Source organism: Ammospiza nelsoni, chromosome 17, assembly GCF_027579445.1.
Source record: "Ammospiza nelsoni isolate bAmmNel1 chromosome 17, bAmmNel1.pri, whole genome shotgun sequence".
Lineage (NCBI taxonomy): Eukaryota > Metazoa > Chordata > Aves > Passeriformes > Passerellidae > Ammospiza > Ammospiza nelsoni.
In genome coordinates this window covers 2,859,234-2,880,573 of record NC_080649.1, presented here as the reverse complement: position 1 = coordinate 2,880,573, position 21,340 = coordinate 2,859,234, and the positions used below count along the sequence as shown (strand labels likewise).

At 53.3% G+C, this 21,340-nt stretch overlaps 1 protein-coding gene across 2 annotated transcripts in view; it reads right to left on the bottom strand.

Moving 5' to 3' along the window:
- Positions 1-8,465: 8,465 nt before the first annotated feature.
- MAP2K3 (mitogen-activated protein kinase kinase 3) overlaps positions 8,466-21,340 on the bottom strand; it is a 30,490-nt gene continuing 17,615 nt past the window's right edge. For both annotated transcript variants that reach the window (XM_059484553.1, XM_059484552.1), the window contains exons 3-13: positions 21,263-21,332; positions 19,483-19,531; positions 17,098-17,211; positions 16,315-16,434; positions 16,040-16,156; positions 15,855-15,906; positions 14,909-15,036; positions 14,288-14,365; positions 12,245-12,384; positions 11,531-11,576; positions 8,466-11,112 (exon numbers count right to left, since the gene is read on the bottom strand). In XM_059484553.1, coding sequence (XP_059340536.1) covers positions 11,029-11,112; positions 11,531-11,576; positions 12,245-12,384; positions 14,288-14,365; positions 14,909-15,036; positions 15,855-15,906; positions 16,040-16,156; positions 16,315-16,434; positions 17,098-17,211; positions 19,483-19,531; positions 21,263-21,332 — 998 coding nt within the window. In that variant the 3' untranslated portion in view covers positions 8,466-11,028. The remainder of the gene's footprint in view (positions 11,113-11,530; positions 11,577-12,244; positions 12,385-14,287; positions 14,366-14,908; positions 15,037-15,854; positions 15,907-16,039; positions 16,157-16,314; positions 16,435-17,097; positions 17,212-19,482; positions 19,532-21,262; positions 21,333-21,340) is intronic.

Here is a 21,340-nt window from a genome sequence, read left to right as displayed (position 1 = left end):
ATTATCAGCAAGATCTCTGCCACCGTCAGATGTGATCAAAACCACAATTCAATTAAATGAGATTGGATTGAAAGCAGAGGGTTGGGAGGAGACAGGCACAAGCACCCAGAGTGGGATGGGATGCCCCAGGAAAGGAGGCTGGGATCTGTGGGATCTGCAGGATGGTCACCCCAGGTGAAGGAAAAGCCAGGATGCAGCTCTGACCCCGGGATGAACCCCATCCTTTGGGGGCAGGAGCCTTTGCCAAGTCACTCATCCTCCTCCTGAAGGATCCTGGAGAGAGTAAGGTGAGCCCAACCTCCTGAAGACGCTTTTAATTCTTTCTCATCTCCTGAAATCAAATAAAATACCAAATGAGAAACTTTGTCATCTGAGCAAGAGAAGAGGGGGGAAAAAAAAAACCACCCAGCCTGGAGATGAAAGGGAATTGTAGATGGGTATTTCATCTCTTGCTCTTGTAGGGAACGTGAACATTAAAAAAAAGGGAGAAACAAACAAAAAATCCCAGACACGGTTAATGAGCTTTGCATTTAAATGTGCCACCAATGTCACTGCACAGACAGCTCCTCCAAGGCCCCACGTTCCTGCTCACCCCAGACAACGGGTCAGAGCAAACACTGGGTGAGATTAAATTCCACTGGTGTTTGGTAAATAAAACATGCATTTGGAGAAATCAGGGAAAAGTTTGTTAAATATTTTAGTACATCTGGTCTCCCCCCCCCCGTACGCGGCCTTACAAAATGTTTTGCATATTTATTTTAGCATGCACTAGATTTATTTAAAAATAGCATCACCAGCACTGGAAACAGCCCACTTGCTTTTCATCTAGATCTTTGCATTGAATCAATGAATCCAAAATTAAACAAGGTTGGGTGAACTAAATCTATAAAAGGACTTATTTGCTGATCAATACAGGAATGGATGCCTGGGATCTCTTTGCTGGGTGAAATATGAGGACTTACGAGAGAGAAATTGCTTTTGTTATTATATTTTTTAAAAAATTCAGATTTAATCTCCCCACATAAAAAATTATTTATCGGAGAGATGCTTGGTCCTAAATAATTCATGCTGGTTGTATAGTACCCAGAAGACAGAAGACTCCTGTCTTCCATTCCTAATGAGAGGGGAAAAACACCTCAAATACTTTTCTTGGATTCACTTTCATCACTGCAGGGAGATTAAATTCTACTTGGCTTCCAGAGGGTGTCCTGCCCCAGGGGAGCAGAGCCCCCCAGATCACAGAGAAACCACTACGTGCTCTGTATGGAAGGAGAAGAGCTTCAGACTCATCTGGAGGCCAAATTTTAGCTACCAGTAAGAGACACCTGGCTCAGGTGTTTAAGGTATGACTTTGGTGACCAAGGAGCCAGGACAAAGAAGGGTCTCCTGAGGAAGCCATCTCAATATAAATAATACAATTTTTAATATTATAAATATATATATAATAGTTATATATATATATATATACATATACAGTCCATAATATAAATTCATATATATATATAATATATATTTTTATATATATATATATATATATACAGTCCATAATATAAATTTATCCTCTCCAAAAGAGGGTGAAGCCACCCTGGGGCACGGAGCCCCCAATAAAGCAGAACTGGAAGAAGAACAAAGTCAACCCAGGCCACCCCAGCTGAAGTATGTGGAAAACACAAGCTGTAACTGCAGTGGAAGTTTCCCCTGGCCAAAAACAGGAACAGAATTTGGGCTGAAGTGCGTGGATTTGCAGGAAAAAAAAAAAAAAAAAAAAAATCTTATTGGCCTTTTAGCCCATCTTGGGCACAAAATTTGGGGCTGGCTTTGGGAAGTGCCTTGCATGGCTGTCTGCTCAGCCAAGTCCTTTTCTCCTAAGCCTGCTGCAGGAGTTGATCCACAAAGGGTTGTACCTGCTCTGCTCTGAATAAATCTGCATATCAGCCTCTTCCATGAATGAAAAATGCATGCACCAGTAAATCTGAGGTGAAATAGAAATAACACATCTCTTGTCAGCAGCCTTTTCCCTTTTTCCCCCTGCTTTTCTCTTCCACAAGTTTCATCAAGGAGAGACACATGAGCCGAGATAAAGCTGACACCACCAGCTCACCAATTGTTCCCGACGCTTTCCCGTTGCTGTGACGATGGAGAGCTGCAGGAACGCCCGGGTAAAATCCCCTCCCTGGGCTAATCCTGGGAGAAAACAGAGCGGGAAGGGAGGGTGAAGTCACCTCCCCGGGTGATCCTGGGAGAAAACACGAGGAGGCTGCGAGGCCATGGCAGGGAATGTCCCCAGGCTGTGGTGACACAGAGGTGTCCCACCTGAGAGGTGCCAGCCATGGATTCGGGTTCAATGGGCTTCCTCTGAATGAGAAATGAGAAACAGCTGCCCCTGGCCAGGCACATTGTGAATCCCAGGGACAAAACTCAATGAACAGCCCCAGTTTCACCTTCACCTTCATCCACCTGCACCATCCAGCCCTTCCCCAGATCAGGAGCTGGCAACCCCCAAATGGGTTTGGGCTCGTTGCACTCAGGACATTTTCACCCTCACTGGAAGAGCTCCATGGTGGGAAGGTGCAGAGGGACCCAATGTTTGATCCCCACTCAGCTCAGATGATTTCAGCCCTCACTTCAGCAGGGCAAGGCTCCCAGCAGCCTTGAGCAGGTGGGACAGTGACAATGGCAGTGCCAATGTCCCCGTGCTGTCCCCTCCCTGTCCCTGCCTGGCCCACACTCGGGCTGGCAGCTTGCAGCACGCTGCAAAGAGGCAACAGCTGCTTCCCGCTGGCCCAGATCGAAGATTTTAATTAAGGAGAAGATTTGGGGGAATAAAGGGGAAGATCTCTCTCAGAGCTGTAATTAAAGCAGCTCAGGGTGGGGCAGGGTGATGACAAAGGACACGTCCTGCTGCTGCTGGGGCTCAGGAAGGGCAGAGCCCCCATCATTGCCCCCCTCCCCGAGGGGAAGCATCCCCCAAATGCAGCTCACAGAGGCTGCTCTGCACCCCAAAAACAACCTTCCAGTCTTGGCTGAGGTGCCCACCGGGCAATCTCCAGCCTGCAGCAAACCCGAATTCCTGTGGATCCCACTCTGAGTTATGGCAAAGGAGAGGGAGAGGCCGGAGGGTCCTCACAGCTGAAGGCCCTGACCCCTTGAGCTAAAAGGGGCCAGGTCAGAGCCCAGGAAAGATTTGGGAAGTGGGATGCAGTCAGAAGAACCCCCAGGTCACTTTTGGGCTGTTTGGAGAGGTTCTGAAAAGAGGCACGGCGTAAGTTTAAAAAAAACCCACAACCCCTATGGAAAACAGCGGGGTGAGAAGATTTCTCACTGCCTGAGGAATCCCGGTGCCACCCCTGCCCCTCGCACCAGCTCCTCCCCATCCCTCCTGCCTTACCCCAGGCTCCCAAAATTCCACCAACAATGCTGCCCACCCACTCCTATGGGTCCATGCCGTGCCCAGAGTGAGCCGAGCCAGCCCGGATCGATCCCCGGCAGCTGCTGGGTGTTTACAGAGCCACTGCGAGCCCTGAGCATCATCCTTGGGGCAGCACAGGAGCCGAGCACCTCCTGCCGCAGCCAGGGCTTCCCAATCCGTAGGCACATCCTGGAGGATGCTCAGGATCATCCACCCATCGGCTCCGGCTCGGAACGGGACCTGTTGCAGGAGTGATGCTCTGCAGAGCCCGAGCAGAGGGTCGGCATGACCTGGGAAACGCTAATTAATCGCTAATTAATTAACTGAGCGGAGCACTGGTGCTCAGAGCAGCCGCACACCACTCGTGGCAGCTTCGGACCCGAGCCGGAGCTTTTGTCGGAAACCTCGGGGTTTATTTATGAAATCCCAGCTTCAATCAGGAGTGTGTCCCTCCAGGAGAAACAAGCAGCCCTGAGCGGGGAATGACACTGAGGAAAACACAGCTGATATCAAGGTGGCAGCTTTTCTCATCGAGGTTTGTGCCTCCTGCTCCACCCGAGCTGCAAATCAGGTGCAAAATCCACCGAGGCTCCTCTCAGGCCCCTGCCTGTGTGCCTGCAGCTCTGGAGACGCACAGCCTGTTCCAGCTCCGCTTGGCATTTCCACAAAGGTTAACTCAGCGTGAGAGGGGCACAGCGGCCGCTCCGGGGCTGGAAAAGCTCCGGGAAACCCGCCGGGAACCGGGGCTCCCTGCGGGGCCGGTGACCCCCCCGGTCACCCCGGAGCGCTGCCGTCGAGCTTTGATATTTCCAGGCTTTGGCTGCTGAGGCTTCTCCTCCCACCCCCGCGCTCCCCCAGCAGCGCTCCCGCCTCGGAAAAATCAATAGAGATTCAAGCTGAGAGGGAAGGGTGGATGGAGGTTGGTGTTGCTGGGTGAGAGAGGAGTTTTCACCGTGGTTTGGGGCTCCAGCAGAAATCTCCCCGGCTTTCCAACACCCTGTTGGTGTTGGTCATGAGAAATCTCCTCATCTTTCCAGCACTCCATTGGTGTTGGTCATGAGAAATCTCCCCGGCTTTCCTGCACCCTGTTGGTGTTGGTCATGAGAAATCTCCCCGGCTTTCCTGCACCCTGTTGGTGTTGGTCATGTAGAATTCCCAGGGGATGGAGCAGCTGTGCATGGATGGGTGGCACAAGTCACTCCATAAATACACACGTCTGGAGCTGGATGGGTGGCACAACTTACTTCATAAACACACACACACTGGGCTGAATGGGCAAACCAGGCAGAAAGGGCTTGGAGATGCTTTGTCCAAGCCAGCAGTAAAAACAAAACGTAAAAACAAAACGTAAAAACAAAACGTAAAAACAAAACATAAAAACAAACTTAGATCAACCAGAGATGATCAGTTATGAGGGGGGGAAAGGCAGGGCACCAACACACCTGGATGCCAGTGGTTCAACCAGAGTTTGAGCTCTCCTCACCTCAACACAAGCCACCTACACTTCTGTTTGGAGAGGAGAGTTGGGAGACATCCTCAGCAGCTCCTCATGGGCAGCAAAGGCTTCTGTACCCAAGGCACCTCATTTAAACCCTTCCCTCCCAGCTGGGCTACACTGGTCCCTCTGGGTGCTGGCTGAAATAATTTTAGAGCCTCTGGCTGGGCCAGCAAAGGCTGATCCATATTCCTGAGGCCTCATTACTATTCTGCAGCTTCAGCTCATTAGTGCTTAGGTGCTACAAGAGCTTTGGAAGTTTCTGGGTGAGGCAGCTATTAGGGGAGGATTGAACACGTCTGGTACAAACCCCTGGCCTGGGTGAACTCGCTAATTTACACTATCGAGCGACAAGGTGCCCACAGGCCACCCGCACCAAAAAAAGCCACCCCTGTCCTAGATATGGGCTCAGCCACCACCTGAAAAAAAAAAAAAAGAGAAAAAAAAAAAGAAAGAAAAATTAAGCAAAATAAATAACCCTCAGCCCCAGAAAACTGGCTGCATCATCACACCCCCTGCTAATCCATTAGCCAGCCCTCCTCCGCACACGGCTCTTAGGAACAGCGTGAGCTCCAGCTCAGGAGCTCCTGGGGAGAACCACCACAGAATGGAAGCACAGAAGGGCTTGGGTTGGAAGGGACCTTAAAGATCACCCAGTTCCAACCCCCTGCCGTGAGCAGGGACACCCTGCACTACCCCAGGTTGCTCCAAGCCCCATGCCACCTGGCCTTGGACACTTCCAGGGATGCAGCAGCCACAGCTTCTCTGGGTAACCTGTGCCAGAGCCTCACCACCCTCAAAGCCAAGAATTTCTTGTGTTTAAAGCCTTTATTTTCCCCTATTCAGTTTGAACCCATTACTCCTTGTGCTACAGTTCCTGATGAACCACCCCTGCAAGGGGCCGGTATGACCAGTACAAACACCTGCACTGTGCTGGGGGAGCACTTTGGGGTCTGCCCTTTTAGAGGGACTGCTTGTAAGGTTTTAGAAGGAAAGGCCTCGTAAGATGGCTCCAGCCTGGTCTTAGGCTAAGGAGGAGGGAGCTATGGGGAAGTGACTCAGCTGGAATAGGGGTACAGAGATGAGAGAGATGTGACAGATGTGCTGTGTGACTGTCACAAGTCCACATTACATCCACTTCATGGTGTCTGGTGGTTGGTTGACTTGGGCTTGTTGTGCCTTAAAACCACGTACCCATGTAAGCATGTTGTGCCTTAAAAACCCTGATAACTGTCTTAAGTGCTTAAAAAGGCTCGGTTTTTGGCATTGAAAAGCCCTCCTTCACACCTGCCTGGGATTTTTGGCAATGGAGAGCCCTCCTTCACACCTGCCTGGGGTTTCTGGCAATGGAGAGCTCCCCTTCACACCTGCCTGGGGTCCCTGCTTTGCTCATTATCACACCATGCTCCCAACACATGTTCTCAGCACAGGGCAGGGAGAGCTGTTGGCTCTTCATCTGAGGAGGACTGAGCTGCTAACACCCATGGTCCCCATGCCCCCTGCCTATGCTGGAGGTGCTGAGTTTTCCCTTCTCAGCAGCAGAAGCTGTGTCCTTGTCACCCAGGTTTGGGCACTGCCTGTTCGCACCTCGTGACAGTCCCATGGGGGAGTCACCAGGCAGGAATAACCTCTTTTTGCCTCTCTTTGAGAAAAATGGGGGGGAAAAAAACACCTTTTCTCCTAATAAGGGAGCTCAAAGTGATGAATTTTCCACTTCTCCTGAAGTTCTTTCCTCGGAGGCACTGATGCATTTTTAATGGTCTCCATGTAGCTATTAAGCTGGTAATTGGAACAGAGCAGACTCCAGCTCCCAGCAGGTCGGGTGTGTCCCCACACCACACAGATGGGTGTTCCTGGGGTCTCTGCTCTCCCCAGCACCGCTGATCCCCTCCTCGGCCCCATTTCCAGGCAAAGCATCGCCACCAAATCCCGGTGCTTGAGGGACGCAGTGACTCCGGCCTGATCCTGCCTGGCTGACAGGGAGAACACTTGGGAAGGGAAGGGAGCTGTTCCTTACTCGCAGTCCCCTCCAAACCTGCAGCTCCATCCCCTATGGGCACCACCGCCCGGACACCCCCTGCCGTAATCCCGGCCGAGGGAGGGATGGGAAGGGCTGAGAGGGGAGCTTGGGATGGAAACGGGGGCTACGCCGGGTCCTGCCGCCGGTGGGGGCTCATCCCTGCGGATCCAGGCTCGTCCCGCGGGGTCCCGGTGGATGCTCATCCTCGTGGATCCAGGCTCATCCCACTGTGTCCCGGTGAATGATCATTCCCGTGGCTCCAGGCTCATCCCGCGGGGTCCCGGTGGATGCTCATCCTCGTGGGTGGAGGCTCATCCCTGCGGATCCAGGCTCATCCCACTGTGTCCCGGTGAATGTTCATTCCCGTGGCTCCAGGCTCATCCCATGGGGTCCCGGTGGATGTTCATTCCCCTGGGTCCCGGCTCATCCCGCTCGGTCCCGCCGTGTCCCGGTGGATGTTCATTCCCGTGGCTCCAGGCTCATCCCACGGGGTCCCGGTGGATGTTCATTCCCGTGGCTCCAGGCTCATCCCACGGGGTCCCGGTGGATGTTCATTCCCGTGGATCCAGGCTCATCCCACGGGGTCCCGGTGAATGTTCATTCCCGTGGCTCCAGGCTCATCCCATGGGGTCCCGGTGGATGTTCATTCCCCTGGGTCCCGGCTCATCCCGCTCGGTCCCGCCGTGTCCCGGTGGATGTTCATTCCCGTGGCTCCAGGCTCATCCCACGGGGTCCCGGTGGATGTTCATTCCCGTGGATCCAGGCTCATCCCACGGGGTCCCGGTGGATGTTCATTCCCGTGGATCCAGGCTTATCCCACGGGGTCCCGGTGGATGTTCATTCCCCTGGGTCCCGGCTCATCCCGCTCGGTCCCGCCGTGTCCCGGTGGATGTTCATTCCCGTGGCTCCAGGCTCATCCCACGGGGTCCCGGTGGATGTTCATTCCCGTGGCTCCAGGCTCATCCCGCGGGGTCCCGGTGGATGTTCATTCCCGTGGATCCAGGCTCATCCCACGGGGTCCCGGTGGATGTTCATCCCCTGGGTCCCGGCTCATCCCGCTCGGTCCCGCCGGGTCCCGGCGCCGGGCGCTGCCTCCCCCTCGCGGCCGCGAGCAGCGCCGGCTGCCCCGGGACCCTCGACTCGAGGGGATCCCCGATCCATGGTGAGCATCCCCCTCCCCCAGAACCCCACAGCATCCCCCTGCCCCAGAACCCCACAGCATCCCCCTGCCCCAGAACCCCACACCATCCCCCCGCCCCAGAACCCCACAGCATCCCCCTGCCCCAGAACCCCACAGCCTCCCCCTCCTGCCCGGCCCCAGGGATGCTGAGTTGGGGTTCCCGTGTTCTGCAAGCCCTCCCCAGCCTCCTGCACCCCCAGGCCCAGGGAGCTGCTCCAGGGATCCCATCCCAAGGGTCACAGCTTGTACGATCCCCAAATTAGCAGCCGCATCACTCCACACTATAGGGAGAAAGCAGAATTCCCCTCCAAGCTGCTGCCCCAAACGCCCCCAGCCCTCAAACAGCAAGAGGAGACAAGAATCAGGTTTGAGGGTGAATTTTATTGGAAATAAGGATGGGGGTTGAGGGGTACAGACCATTCCCAAAAATACAAGGGGAGAGGGGCTTTCCATGTGAGTCAAAATCCTCGCCCACCTTAAAGCCAAGCTGGTTCTCCCCAGGAACTGCCACTGCAGAGGGAATGAGGTGGGACAGGGGAGCAGGGAGGTGGAAAGGACACGGGATTTGGACAGGTAAACCTGTGTAGAATGAAGCAGAGGAGATGGCACAGGGAGGTGTGGTGTGTTGGCCTCCTCAGCAAAGCCTCAGCTCATCCACATGGGCCCAAGCCCACCCCAGAGCCATCTCCCCTGTTTGAATGGGCAGATGCTCCCTTATCCCAAAATACAGAAATCAGGACTCTCTCCGGGAGGAGAAATGCAGAAAAAAAAATAAAAAGCATGCAAAAAAAATTTTTACAAGAATGAACACCATTCCCCAAAGCACCAAAAAAGGGTGAGCTAAAGGAAGGGGAAAGGAATTTAAACAGAGAAGGGAGAAATCCCAAAAGCTCAACTCAAAACAAAAATAATCCAAAGTAACCAACTATGAAAAAAAATTACAGTTGTACATCTCGGCAGCAAAGCTGTCAAACCAAGCAGGTACAGGTGAGTGTCGGGTGGTTTGCAGAGCAGGATGAGGAGGAGGGAGACATGGAGAACATCAATCACGTCCTTATTTTCCGTCCAGAGGTGGGCTGGGGGGTCAGGGTTGAACCAAAGCCGAACAGGGTTTGTGCAGCTCCACCTGGGCTGGGTTCCTCAGGGTTTGTGGACTCAGGGAGGGAGATCAGAGGGATGGCACAGGAAAAGCCTTGGCTGTGTGATGCATCAAGGGCTGAAAACCATTTTCCCCAGAGCAGCTTTCCCAGGTGGGGACAGATGGTGTGGAGCACCCCAGCTCCCAGCCCAGCACTGCATCAAACCCTGGACTGCAGGAGGGGGGATAATGAATTTAAGGGAACATCATTCTTCATTGAGGGGCACCCTGAACACTGGGAATTCACCCTGAAATCCAGACCTCCAGGGCATGAATTTCAGGAATAAGATTTTTAAAAGATTCAGTTAAAAAATAGATGCATTTCTTTAAAAAAGAAAGAAGAAAAGTAATCTTAGGCCAGAGTGTTTTCTAGTGACCCCTTCCCCACCTGCCCAAATTTAGCCAGAAAAATTGTTATGATGCCAGATCTGCTGGCCACATAGACATCCACACATTCATCATTGATTTAAAAATATATAATATATATAGAGCACACATACACACACACAAATATATATTAGAAAAGAAAAAAAATCCTTCAGAAAAACTCAATTATTAAAAAAAAAAAAAAAGAAAAAATAAACAAAACCAAATTCCACAGCCGGTGCGTTTATCCGTGATCATGTACAGTAGAAGCCAGAAACCCCTCCTGCTCCCCTGGCTCCCCTGGCTGGGAGCTGGGGGAAACACATCAGGTTTTCACAGTGGATTTGTCAGCAGAGAGAGAACTGCTCCTCCCTCCTCCCACACAGAAAGGGCTTTAATTTATAGCGAGTTAATCAAACCTAGGAAACACAAAGTTACAAAGTCCATCATATATAGACATCAAATGTACAACAGCCGCGGGCCAGTCCCCGGGCTTTGGCTCTCGCTGGCACCCGCAGGGGTTGGGGACACTTTGGGACACCAGGGGTGTGAGTTCAGCCTCTGGAACGGTGTCACAGTGCGAGGTCTGACAGCAGCTCCAGGCTGGACAGCAGATAGAGCAGAGACTTCTCAGGAGCCAGGCAGGGTGGGATGGAGGCAGCCAGGGCTGAGGAAGGCGATGCCCAGGGCAGGGATGTGACCTCTCCCAGCCCACAGGGAGGACAGGCAGCTGCTGTGTCTGCATCCCCTTGTGCCCACCAGGGAAGGGATGGATGCTGGGTGAAGCCCCATGCAGCTCATGGAAAAATGCCTTTTTCTCCCTCTCCTCAAGAGAGCAGCATTGACTGAGGGAGAGGGATGCCCGAGCCGGTGCTGCCTCAAAGGGTCCTTAAGGTGTTGAGCCAGACATTAAAACATTCAAACATTCCTCTGGTGTGAGCAGCAGCCCAGGGAGCTCCACGAGCCCCTAAAGCTGTATGAGCTCCTGGGGGCACAGAGAGAAGGCAAGTGAGACCAGACTCCAGGGAAGGGGCTTGGGCAGGCAGGAGAGGAGTGGGAGAAGCACAGCAGCTCTGGTTCTCTCTGTCCTCCCCTGACAGCAAAGAAACACAATCCCCTGTGCTGTGCTGTGGGTACTGGGGAGGGGAGGTGGCCCCTGGCACCCTCTGCTCCTCTCAGGGACCTCCTGAGCCTTCGGAGTCCTTGGCTTGGCTGGGAAGGTGCTGGCTTCAAAAGGCTCCTCCTGGGGGATTTATTTTCCTCAGGGCAAAGAGAAAAAGAGATTTTGATGGGGCCAGAGATGCCCCCAGGGCGGGGAGGTGGATCTGTGATTTGTGCAAAGCACCCTGAACTGGAGTCCTCGCTCGCTCTCCTGCGGGAAGCCGGGATGGAGGGACTGCAGGGAGCTGGGGGCTGGCAGTTAGGAGTCTTCCCCGAGGATCTCTGTCACAAAGGAGGCCATGTCAGTCTCTTTGGTGTCGTGCAAGGTGAAGAAAGGGTGTTCCTGCCAAGGAGATCAAAGAAAACGTCAGCTGACACCACAGACCCCAGGGGATGTCACACAGCTTCAGGCGGATTCCACTCTCCTCCCCAGACTCCCCCAGACACCATTCTTCAGCTAAGACATGAATTCTGGCATTTCTCAGTTCAGCCCCAGCAGGACACCCCACCTTGGCAGCTGTAGTGCCATCCTTCCAGGTCTAAACTCTCCCAGAGCAGACAGGACAGATGGAGAAAACACCTGGAAACCCTGACCTTAACACCCGTGAAATCAACACACCCTTCCACACCCCTGACACACTACACACATCCTGCTCCATGCCTGAGAAATCACCCATGTGTTTGTCCCATTTCCCTGCTGGACCACTGAGTTGAGTTTCAAAACTGGGAATAAAGACCAGCAGAAGCAGCTCTGCACTCACCATAAGTTCTAAATAGTTCATTCGCTCAGCTGGGTTCTTCCTTAGGCTGGAAGGAAAAAACAAAGGCACAGAAAGGCTGTAGGATCTTTTGCTGAACATGGTTTGTCATAGGGGATCTCCCTTTCCCATGGGCTGCACCCATCCCTCTCCCTCCTTGCCTGAGCAGGTTTGAACCACCAGCAAAGCAGCCAGGCAGGTAACTGGGGAACGACAACTCAGTGTTTTGCCACAAAAAGCACAAGCCAAGCTGCTCTGCAGTCTGCCCCACACATAGAACAACTGGGAAGGGGAGGATATGGTTTCCCAGCACCTGCAGGGGGAGCTTGCCCTTGCCCGGCAGCTCCAGGGAGCAGGGGACACCCTGAGGGAGCAGCATCCCACAGAACCACAAAGCAGCTTTCACCCAGAGGCTGCCAGGGGGTGCTTCTGGTTTCGCTGCCACTTTGCCAGAAAACACCAACACTTCAGCAGCAGCGACAGGAAAAGGGGAAGAGAAACCTCTGCACCTTCCAGCCAGGCTGCGTGAGTCAGGCTGAGAGCAAAACCAGTTTGGGCAGCGCTTCCTGCCATGCTGAGCACCAGGTACAGTGAGGAGGGCAGAAATGGGCTAATAAAGGACAGCCAAGCCAGCCCCACACTCCACTGCAACCCCCACAAATCAGGGCTGCCCCTCAGGCAGCCTGGGAGAGCCAGCAGTCCCTGCTGGAGCCTCACCACTGTGCTGTGAAGTCCACGAACTCCTTGGAGAAGCGTTCAGGGGGCAGCTGGGGCGAGGGCTCCTCCACCACCTGCTTGAGCTGCTGGAAGGGCGTCCCCCAGGACTCGTACGGGAAGCGGAGAATGGCCAGCTCGATCTGGGGGCGAGGCAGGGACACGTGAGAAACACACCAGGAACAACCCCAGGATGCCCAGACAGCTCAAATCCAAAGGAAAACCCTCTTTCCTCAATGTGAGACACACACCAGGCACAACCCCATGATGCTCAGATTCAAAGGAAAACCCTCTTTCCTCAATGTGAGACACACACCAGGTACAGCCCCACCATGCACAGATTCAAAGGAAAACTCTCTTTCCTTACAAACCATTTTCAATTTGAGTCATACCACCTTTTTTTTTTCTTATCTTTTTTTTTTAAATACAAAGACCCAGAGGCCAAAAGTACTTCCTTTTGAGGTTGGTTCAGCATATTAATACATTTACAGGAAGTCACAAAAGATATGTAAAATGGGATTATTTAAAAAGATAATAATAAGAGCACACAGCTTCTGCACTGGTTTCCAAAGTGCTCTGCTGGCCCTAAGGCAGCCCAAGGCTGGCACTGCATGAGCTAAACACACAAAAAATCCACAAACCCAAGAAAAATTAAGTGCTAGAACATAATTTTACCAAAACCACCTCAATTACTGGGTTCTTCCTGCAAGTCACCTCTGCTCTATCCCTCATTTAAGCAGGAAAAAGTCTGTCACAGCTCTTGGGTAGTGTCCTCATGCCAAGGATCAGGTCCTGTCTCAGAATGGGCAACAGAACCTTGAGACCTGCCTGGCAGGCTGTGATGGGATGGGAGGAATAACAAACCTGAAAGGACAGAGCCCAGTGTCCCTCCCTGCCTCTGGGTCGGGTCAGGGGAACTCAGTTCCTGCTGCTCCAAAACTGAATGAAGCCACCAGCCCAGGAAGGCCTGGAACAGCCCTGCAACTCAATGGCCCACAAACTGTCTGGTCTGAAATCAATCCAAGTCCTTCATAAAGAAAATAAACCTAAAAAACCCCAGGAAGCCAGCCCAGGAGGAAGACACAAGGAGGAACCAAACGCTCAGGGGCTCCATTCAGCTGCAGGCTGGCCAGCTTCCAGCAAGGTGTCCTCTCCCTTCCAGCTTTGGAAAGGTTTGGATATTCCATCACTCAGAGGCTCCCATCCCACAGCTTCCTGCAGCTCAGATGACATTCCTGATGACATTTCCAGCCAGCCAGACCAGCTCTGCACTGGCATGGGGACACCAGGGAGAGCAGCTTGAGTTTGGCTTGAGTTTGGATGAGACCACGCTGGAATATTTGCCAAGACACAGCATGCACAAACACAGGGATGCAGCCCCCAAAACAAAAGCCTAAGAGGGCACAGGAAAAGTTCCTGAAAATAATCTGCCCTCAGAGAGAGTCTCCTGGAAAGCAGGAGCTGTTTCCCAGGCAGCATCCCCTGGAGCCAGCAGCTGGGATTTCCTCTGTCCACTGGCGCCAGAGGATCTCAGCTGCTTTCTGCAAGGTCTGCTTCTTGCAGGAGGCAGATAAACCATCCCAAGCAGCTGCAGTTTTGGAACTGAAAGCATTTCCCCTTCCTGTTGGCTGCTGTGAGCTACCCCGCAGGCAGGATTTGCTGCAAACCACACACAGCAGCTCTCAGTGCAGCAGGACTGGGATCCCCTGACAGGCTCTGCTGACTTGGAGGGTGAAGCAGGAAGGCTGAGCCCCAACTGCAGCAAACCCTGCTCCACTGACCACCCCTCAGCCAGCAGGCAGGGAGCTGCTGGGCAATTAAAATCCAGACTCTTGGATACTCAGCATGGATAGTCATTGTCATCCTGGTATTGTCTGCTGGGAGCCTGAATTCCCTGGGTAATTAACCTCATTGTCCATGCTCAAATTGAGCCCTGCTTGATGGCACCCACCCAGCTGCCAGTGCTCCCAGCAGGGCACAGCCCCACCTGCCCAAACCCATCCCAACCCCAGGGCTGCAGGTCCAGATCCCAGCCCTTGGTGTTACCATTGTGATGCCAAGGCTCCAGACATCTGACTTCACGTTGTAGCCCTTCTGGTTCAGCTCAGGGTTTATTCTTTCTGGCTGTAACAGCAAAATGGGACATGTTACCACTCCTGATTTCCCAGTGCAAGCTCCACAGAGCACATCTCAGTCTCCAAAAGCCAGGCTGGGTGGATTTCCCTGGCTCATGCCCCCAGAGAGGCAGGGTCTGAGGTTGAATCCAGCTCTGATGAAAGCCACATCTTGCTCCACACAACTCTGCCTCTTTGCAGGGAAGTGGGACTTGCATGATCCCTCCCTCAGGAGCACACACTTCCCACATGAATGCCACAGATGGCAAAGGGAAATTCAGACTGACTTGAGGATGAAACTAAACAATCCTGCCAAGAAAAGCCTCAGCACTTTCTATCCAACAAGGAGCAGCGCCACAACCAGTTCTGTGTCCTTCTGCAGGTGGAAGGGGCAGAGGGAGAGTCACTGTGGGATTAACACAGAGCTGGGCTTACAGGGAGGCTCTGCTGAGTCCGGGAGAGCAGAGCACTCCTGAGTGGCTTTTATCTCAGGCTGGAGGTGGAACAGACTCATTCCTGAGCAGGGCTGAGGCTGCACAGGGGTTGCACTTACAGCCATGTAGGGTTTGCAGCCAGCATCCATGGTCTTGGCTACAGAGTCCACCAAGTAACCACTGATCCCAAAGTCACACATCTTCACGTGCCCCTCCTTGTTGATCAGCACGTTGGAAGGTTTCACGTCTAAGAGGAAATGCAAGAGGGAAAATTTGGGTGTTTGCAACGGTATTGAAGAGTCTGAGACAAAAATGGCAATTCCCTGAAGGCCTGGGAGGGACCAGGCAGGTCCCAACACAGGGGAAGGGGGACAAAGCCCCACCAGTCTTATTGCAATAAAAGTTATTCACAGGACAACCATGTCCTTAGGGAAAACAAGTCCCCTCTCCAACCAGGCCGGTCAAAAAGTTGAAATAAAATGTTGAGGAGTTTTTCCCCAGCTCTTTAGGAGAGATTTATGTGCCCAGCACAGCCTTAAAAGCACAGCTCTGCCAAATCTTCAGGAGAGTTTGTCTCATGCACATCCTGATCTGTCCACAGCTACACAAGGGACCTCACCAGGGTGGAGAGCAAGACCTGGGTGTTACAATTCCCATCTGGGATTTTGTAAGGTCTCCTCCAGCCCTCACTTTGCTAAAACTACCCAGCCAGGAGGATTTGGGGATTTTATCTCCAAGAGCTGCCTTCAAGGCACTTCTGTACTCCAAGAGGGACAGAGATGCTCATAAAAAATACAGGTGGTGAGGAATTCTGTTGTTACATCCAACCCTTCATCTGGAAAGGAGGAAGATAATCACACCCTGCAGAAAGGGAAGCATCTCAGGAACAAGCATCTAGATCTGCTCACCACGGTCAAGGAACAAGCATCTAGATCTGTCCACCACAGTCCTGAGCACCAGCAGATTCCACTTTAGGCATCCCACAGGGACATAGCACACCTGGAAAGGTGCCCTCCCCTAGCCTGGATCTCCAGCCACACTCCACTAACCCCATCCAGCACTTACCTCTGTGGATTACAGACAGTTTACTGTGCAGGTGCTCCAGAGCTCGTACAATCTGGGGATAAAAGAGTGGAAAAAGAGTGACCCATCAGTCACAGGCAGCAGCAGCCTCTCACTGCAAACACACCACAGCCCCCAGCAGGCTCAGGGGATGCACAAACCCATCTAAGGACCCAAGAGCCACTCACAGACACAGCCATTTTCCCCAAAATGTCTTCAGGGATGGTTTTCTTCTTCTCCAGTACTTTCTTGTAGAATTTATCTAGGGAAGTGTCCATGAGTTCCATGCAGATCCACACGTCGCCCTGTGGATGGAGAGAAAGCAGCTGAGAGGGAATTCCCTGGAAACTCAGGGGAGATAAAGGGCTGGAGATAAACACAGAGGGGTGTTTTGGGGACAGTTTGGTGCCTCCAGTGCAATCCCAGAGCCCCACCCAGCCCCAGGCACTCAGCAGGTCAGTACCTCACGGAACAGGGCTCCGTAGAAGGTGACTGTGTAGAAGCAGTCCACTGTCCTCATGGAGATGTCCAGGTCCATCAGCAACCTCTTCTGCTCCTGAGTGTTCACAGTGGCTCGAATCCTCTGAGACAAACATGAAACAACAAGAGTTTGGTGTAGGTGGGGTAACCAGATATCAGATATTCAAACAGTAGAAGATATTAGTAGATATTCAAACATTTGTTTTGGGTTGGCTAACTGGCCAACCTGCATGGTTAAAAGCAAGCAAAGCAAAAAGGCATGACTATAACTTTTGATTGAGCTCCTTGAATCCCCCAGCCTGACTCAGGACCTGCAGTCCTGGGGCCAGGGTGTTTTATCCTTCTTTTGCAGCCAGCAGCAGCCAGGAGGAGACGCCCAAATTGCCTCTGCCAGACAGAACCTCAACGAATGCCAAACCCTGGCACGCTCTGCAGAGGGTGCAGGGCCAGGCCAGCAGCCTGGACAGGCACTCTGCCATGCCAGCCTTGCACTGCAGGCACCAATCCTGGATTCCCAGGCCTGTTATCAACCCCAGTGTGCCCAGCCAGTATCAGCACAGACCCTGCACGGGCCAAACCACACCAGGAACACCAGAGCCTGCCAAAGCCAGATAAACCCACCCTCGTTTTGCCACAACCAGTGGAGCTCGGCAGTTCCTCTGCTCCCTGGGGGCTGTATCTCATGATCCTCACTCCACCCAGGTGCCCCAGCCCAGCCAGGTGCCCCAGCCCAGCCAGGTGTCCCAGCCCAGCCAGGTGTGCTCACCTTCACGGCCATGATGGTGCCGCTCTGCGCGTGCCGCACTTTCTCCACCACGCCGTAGGCCCCACGGCCCAGCTCTGAAATGCTCACCAGGTCATCAGCTTCCACCTCGAAGTTCTTTGGGGAGAGAGGACAGAATGGCATCAGGGACAAGCAGGTTTATCAGCAAGGAGATCAGCAACACTGTCAGCTTGCTGGTGCAGAGCGTTTCGAACAATGGACGACTCCAGAGGCACCATGATGGGGGTATTTTTGGCTCTGTTGAATCACAGCCCAAACCCTCTCACTCCACACTCACTAGGGTTCATTTAATTCCCCCTCTGCAGCTGGAGATCAGGACTTTCATCCTTTAAGCCCAGGGAATGTTGCCACTAAAAGGGCACCAAAGGTTGGTGCCTCTCTGCCTGTGGGGATTACCCACCAAGGGTATTTCTGCAGTTGCTGAACTATCTGCAGGATTTTAACAGTTCCTGTGCCAACATGGGCAGCAGTCAGGAGCCTCCACCAAGCTCCAAACCCCTGTGGGCAGGCAGGGATCCCTCACATCTCCCCACATCCCTAAAATCATCAGTCACAAAAACCTCTCTGTATGTCCAACAACACCTCTCTTAGATGGGGTGCACACAGCAACTGCATTTCTAAGTGAGTTCAACGGGTTTTACCCACTTTCAGTACCTTCTCCTACCACCAAAAAGCTGCCAGCAAGCTAAAACCTGAGTTAACACCAAGAAAACAACTACCTAAGCTGTGAAAAAACCATGGCCAGTGCTCACCCTGACACTGCAGGGAGCCAGCGAGCTCCTGCACCAGCCACAAACAAGTTTCCCTAAAGCCACGTTCCCCTGTAATTGCTGCCTCTGCTGGGCAGGGCACCAGCCCAGTGACACACAGGCTATTTTTGGATGCTGCATTCATGGCTCCTAATAAGTCACAGCCTCCTTCCAGCCAGCCTTTATCCAGCCTCCAGCTCTCCTCCGGTCTCAGGGAACGAAAATAATACCAGGATGCCAAAGTGCCCCAGTGGCCACAAAGGCAGCGAGGGTGGGAAAGGAGCTCGGCACAGCTCCGGATACGGAGCTACGCCCTGAGCAGGGAGAGAGGAAACGGCCTCTGGCTGGGACATGTGGCTGCCAGACCCTGGCCAGCCCCGTCCCCTCAGCACTGTCCCCTCAGCACAGGCAGCAGCCAGCGGGTCTGCCCGACCTTCCTGCCAGCCCCGGCTGCAGCCAGATGTGGCTGTGGATGGCAGCCAGATGTGGCGGGCAGGGAGGGCTGAGCTCAGCCTGAGCTGTGCCCTGCCCAGCACAGGAAGGTTCTGGCCCTTTCCTGGGCAGGACGTGGATCCTGAACTGAGGAGAGCAGGGGCAGCAGGCAGAGGAGCAGTGCAGGGGCCTCCAGGAAGGATCTGGTGGTGCTTTTTGCACACGTGTTGTGCAGTTGTTCCTGCTTATTGTGTTTTTCCTTTCCTGGCATTTGCCCCGAGGCTCCCAGCACGCTCCAGGAACCAGCGCTGCCCTGCCCAGCAACAAGAGGTGATGGATGCAGCCAAGGAGCCCTCCCAGGACAATGGGATGCATGGCATGGCCTGTCCATATCCCAGGGACCCGAGGTCACCACGCACCTCCGCTCCTGAAGCTGCACTCCTGCCCAAGTCCTCTTCTCCACCATGTCACTCCAAAATACCCTTCCTGCAAACACTGGAGCAGGCAGGGAAGTGACTCTGGAGAGTTTTCCCTAGGCTGCAGCACTGTCCCCTTGCACACACAGTGCCCAGGCTGTCACAGAGAGCATCTCTCCCAGAGCTCCAGATACACACAACACCAGAAAACAGCACAGGCAGCAGGACTGCTACCTGGACCCAGCCAAAGCTTCCTCTCCTCAACCCTAATCCTTGCACTGAGGCCAAGGGACCCAGATCCCATCAGCCAAGCCACCTCCCAGCCTGGAAGGGTCTGGATATAGGGCTGATCCAATGCAGGGTATTTTTAGCTCGTTTGCAAACAGCTTCTGCAGCCCCAAGAGAGTCCATAACAAGAGAATGAAATAAAAGAGGGACAGTGGCTATTTCCAGCAGTGCTTTTCATCAGGTCACCAGGAAAGACTTTGGAGAACCAGAGAGAAAACTTTGTGCCCAGCTTCTCCTGGGCCTCAAGCAGCAACACAAGCAGGATAAAGGGACTTTGTTTGGGGCACTCTGAGAGCTTGGTGAGGCCACCCTCATTTTGGACAGAGGGGCTGGATCATCCTAGAATGGTTTAGATTGAGAATTGTACCCCATGAGGCTGCAATCCTGATCTGACAGGTTGCAATGCACAATCCACAGAGCTCCCCATGCCCAGGGAAAATCAAACTGGAAGGAAGCAAAAAAAGAAACCCATTGACACGTACTTTATCTCCAATGGTAATGAAGGCCCTGGAGTCCAAGTTCCTCGGGGGCCTGCAAGAAACGAGACAGAGTCAGGAGAAAGCCCAGCTTCATTCACCCTCTTGGCCAGGTTTCACATTCCTTTGAGCACTTTCAGCTGCTGCTTTCCCCCCTGTGCCTCACTGTAGGTTCCAACCAGCCCCCTCCAAACACCCACAAATGCTTTAAATGGTGCCAGTAACGCCTCAGCCCACACCCACGGGGCACAGTGAGAACCCCAGGGAATCAGCCAGGTGAGACATGCACCAAACCACCAGGCTGTGAAACCATTCCTGCTCGGGAGAGGAGCCCGAGGAGCTGAGATGAGACGTTTCTGTGGCAGAGCAGCTCGGCTGTCGTGTTTTGACAGGCAGGTGTTGTAGCAGCACAGCCACGTAGCCCGAAACGCACGCGAGGGAACAACAGGTAATTCCTCCCCTGTGAGTCATTTGTGTACACTCTGCTGCCTGTTCCAGGCAGCCAGAGCAGGCAGCACTTTGGTGTCACCCTTTGCACAACACCAGGCAGGTGAAAGTTGTGCTTTATGGCTTTTTTTTCCTTATTGCTGCCCACTTCCCATTCTGGGCAGCACGGTGCTTTTAGAGCCACCACGAGAGTGCTCTGCCCCTTGTGCCTCACTGCTGGGCTCTCCCCATCCCCTGGGAGCTCCTAAAGAGCACAGATTGCCCAACTGGTTTAGTCTCAATTCCCATCAGAGCAGCCTCCAGCCTCAAGGAAGTACTTTGGGCTCTGAGCAAAAGCCTTGCACTGTGCAAATATTTGCACTGCAGCTTGAAAAGCAGGGAGAGAAGGAGCAGGGGGCAGCTTGCACCGGCCTCTGGGCATGCAAAGCCCTGCAGACTCCAGCATGAGGCCTTCTCCAGGGGAAACTCAAACCCTGGCAGGAGCAGAGGCAGATGTGCCCGTGGGCAAAGGAGGTGGCTGTCACAGGCAGGGCAGGGCAGGGCTGTGTGAGCTCCCCTGCCTCCCCCTTTCTACCTGGGGTTTTCAGCAGTGATATTTCCCTTTTGGGGCCTTCACTGCTCTCCTGGAGTTCTCTAGAAGAGGTTTCTGGGGCAAACAAGGCTCGGCAGTGGTGATGCAGCCCAAAGTGTTTTGGAAGAGCACCATGGAAGAGGAATTTTAGCAGTCTGCTCTTTGTCAAACCAAGCACTGCTACCCTAGGCTCTCCCCCACGGCATAACAAGCATCAGCAGCTCAAAGCAAACAGGGCAGGGAGAAATTCCAGCGCCCTGAGATACTGCTGGGCACTGGCCCCAAACAGCACAACAGTGCAAGATGTCTGTGTCCTCCTTTTAGCAGGGTAAGGAGCTGCAAACAACTCAAACTAAACCTGATACTCAGGTCGTGTAAAACACACCCCAACTTTGTGCCTCTGGTTTCTGTTGCGGTCCAGCTACCACCACTTCTCTTCCCCTGCATTAAAATTCTTCCCTCAGGCAGATTCCCTCTCTCTACCACATCTTTGCCCTTTGGCATTGGCACAGCCAAGGCAGAAAGACTGGGAAGAGCTCCCCAGAGGATCCTGAGTCTTTGCCTTTGGGACATTTCCTATCAAACAGGCACCTCCCAGAGCCACACACGCTGTGCACATGTCTGCACACACGTGTGCGATTCCTCCTCATCATCCAGCTTCACAGAAAATAACAACTGTGCTGATTTTGGGAACCCTTCACAGGCCATTCCCTGTGGGGAAGTGCCAAATGCAGCTCTGGAGAAGCTCCAAGCAGCAGAGATCCTTACGTGGTGTTGGCCACGGGTGGTTTGATGGGGACACATGTTATCCTCAGGTCCCGTTTCTTCTTGCCTTTCACTGCAAGA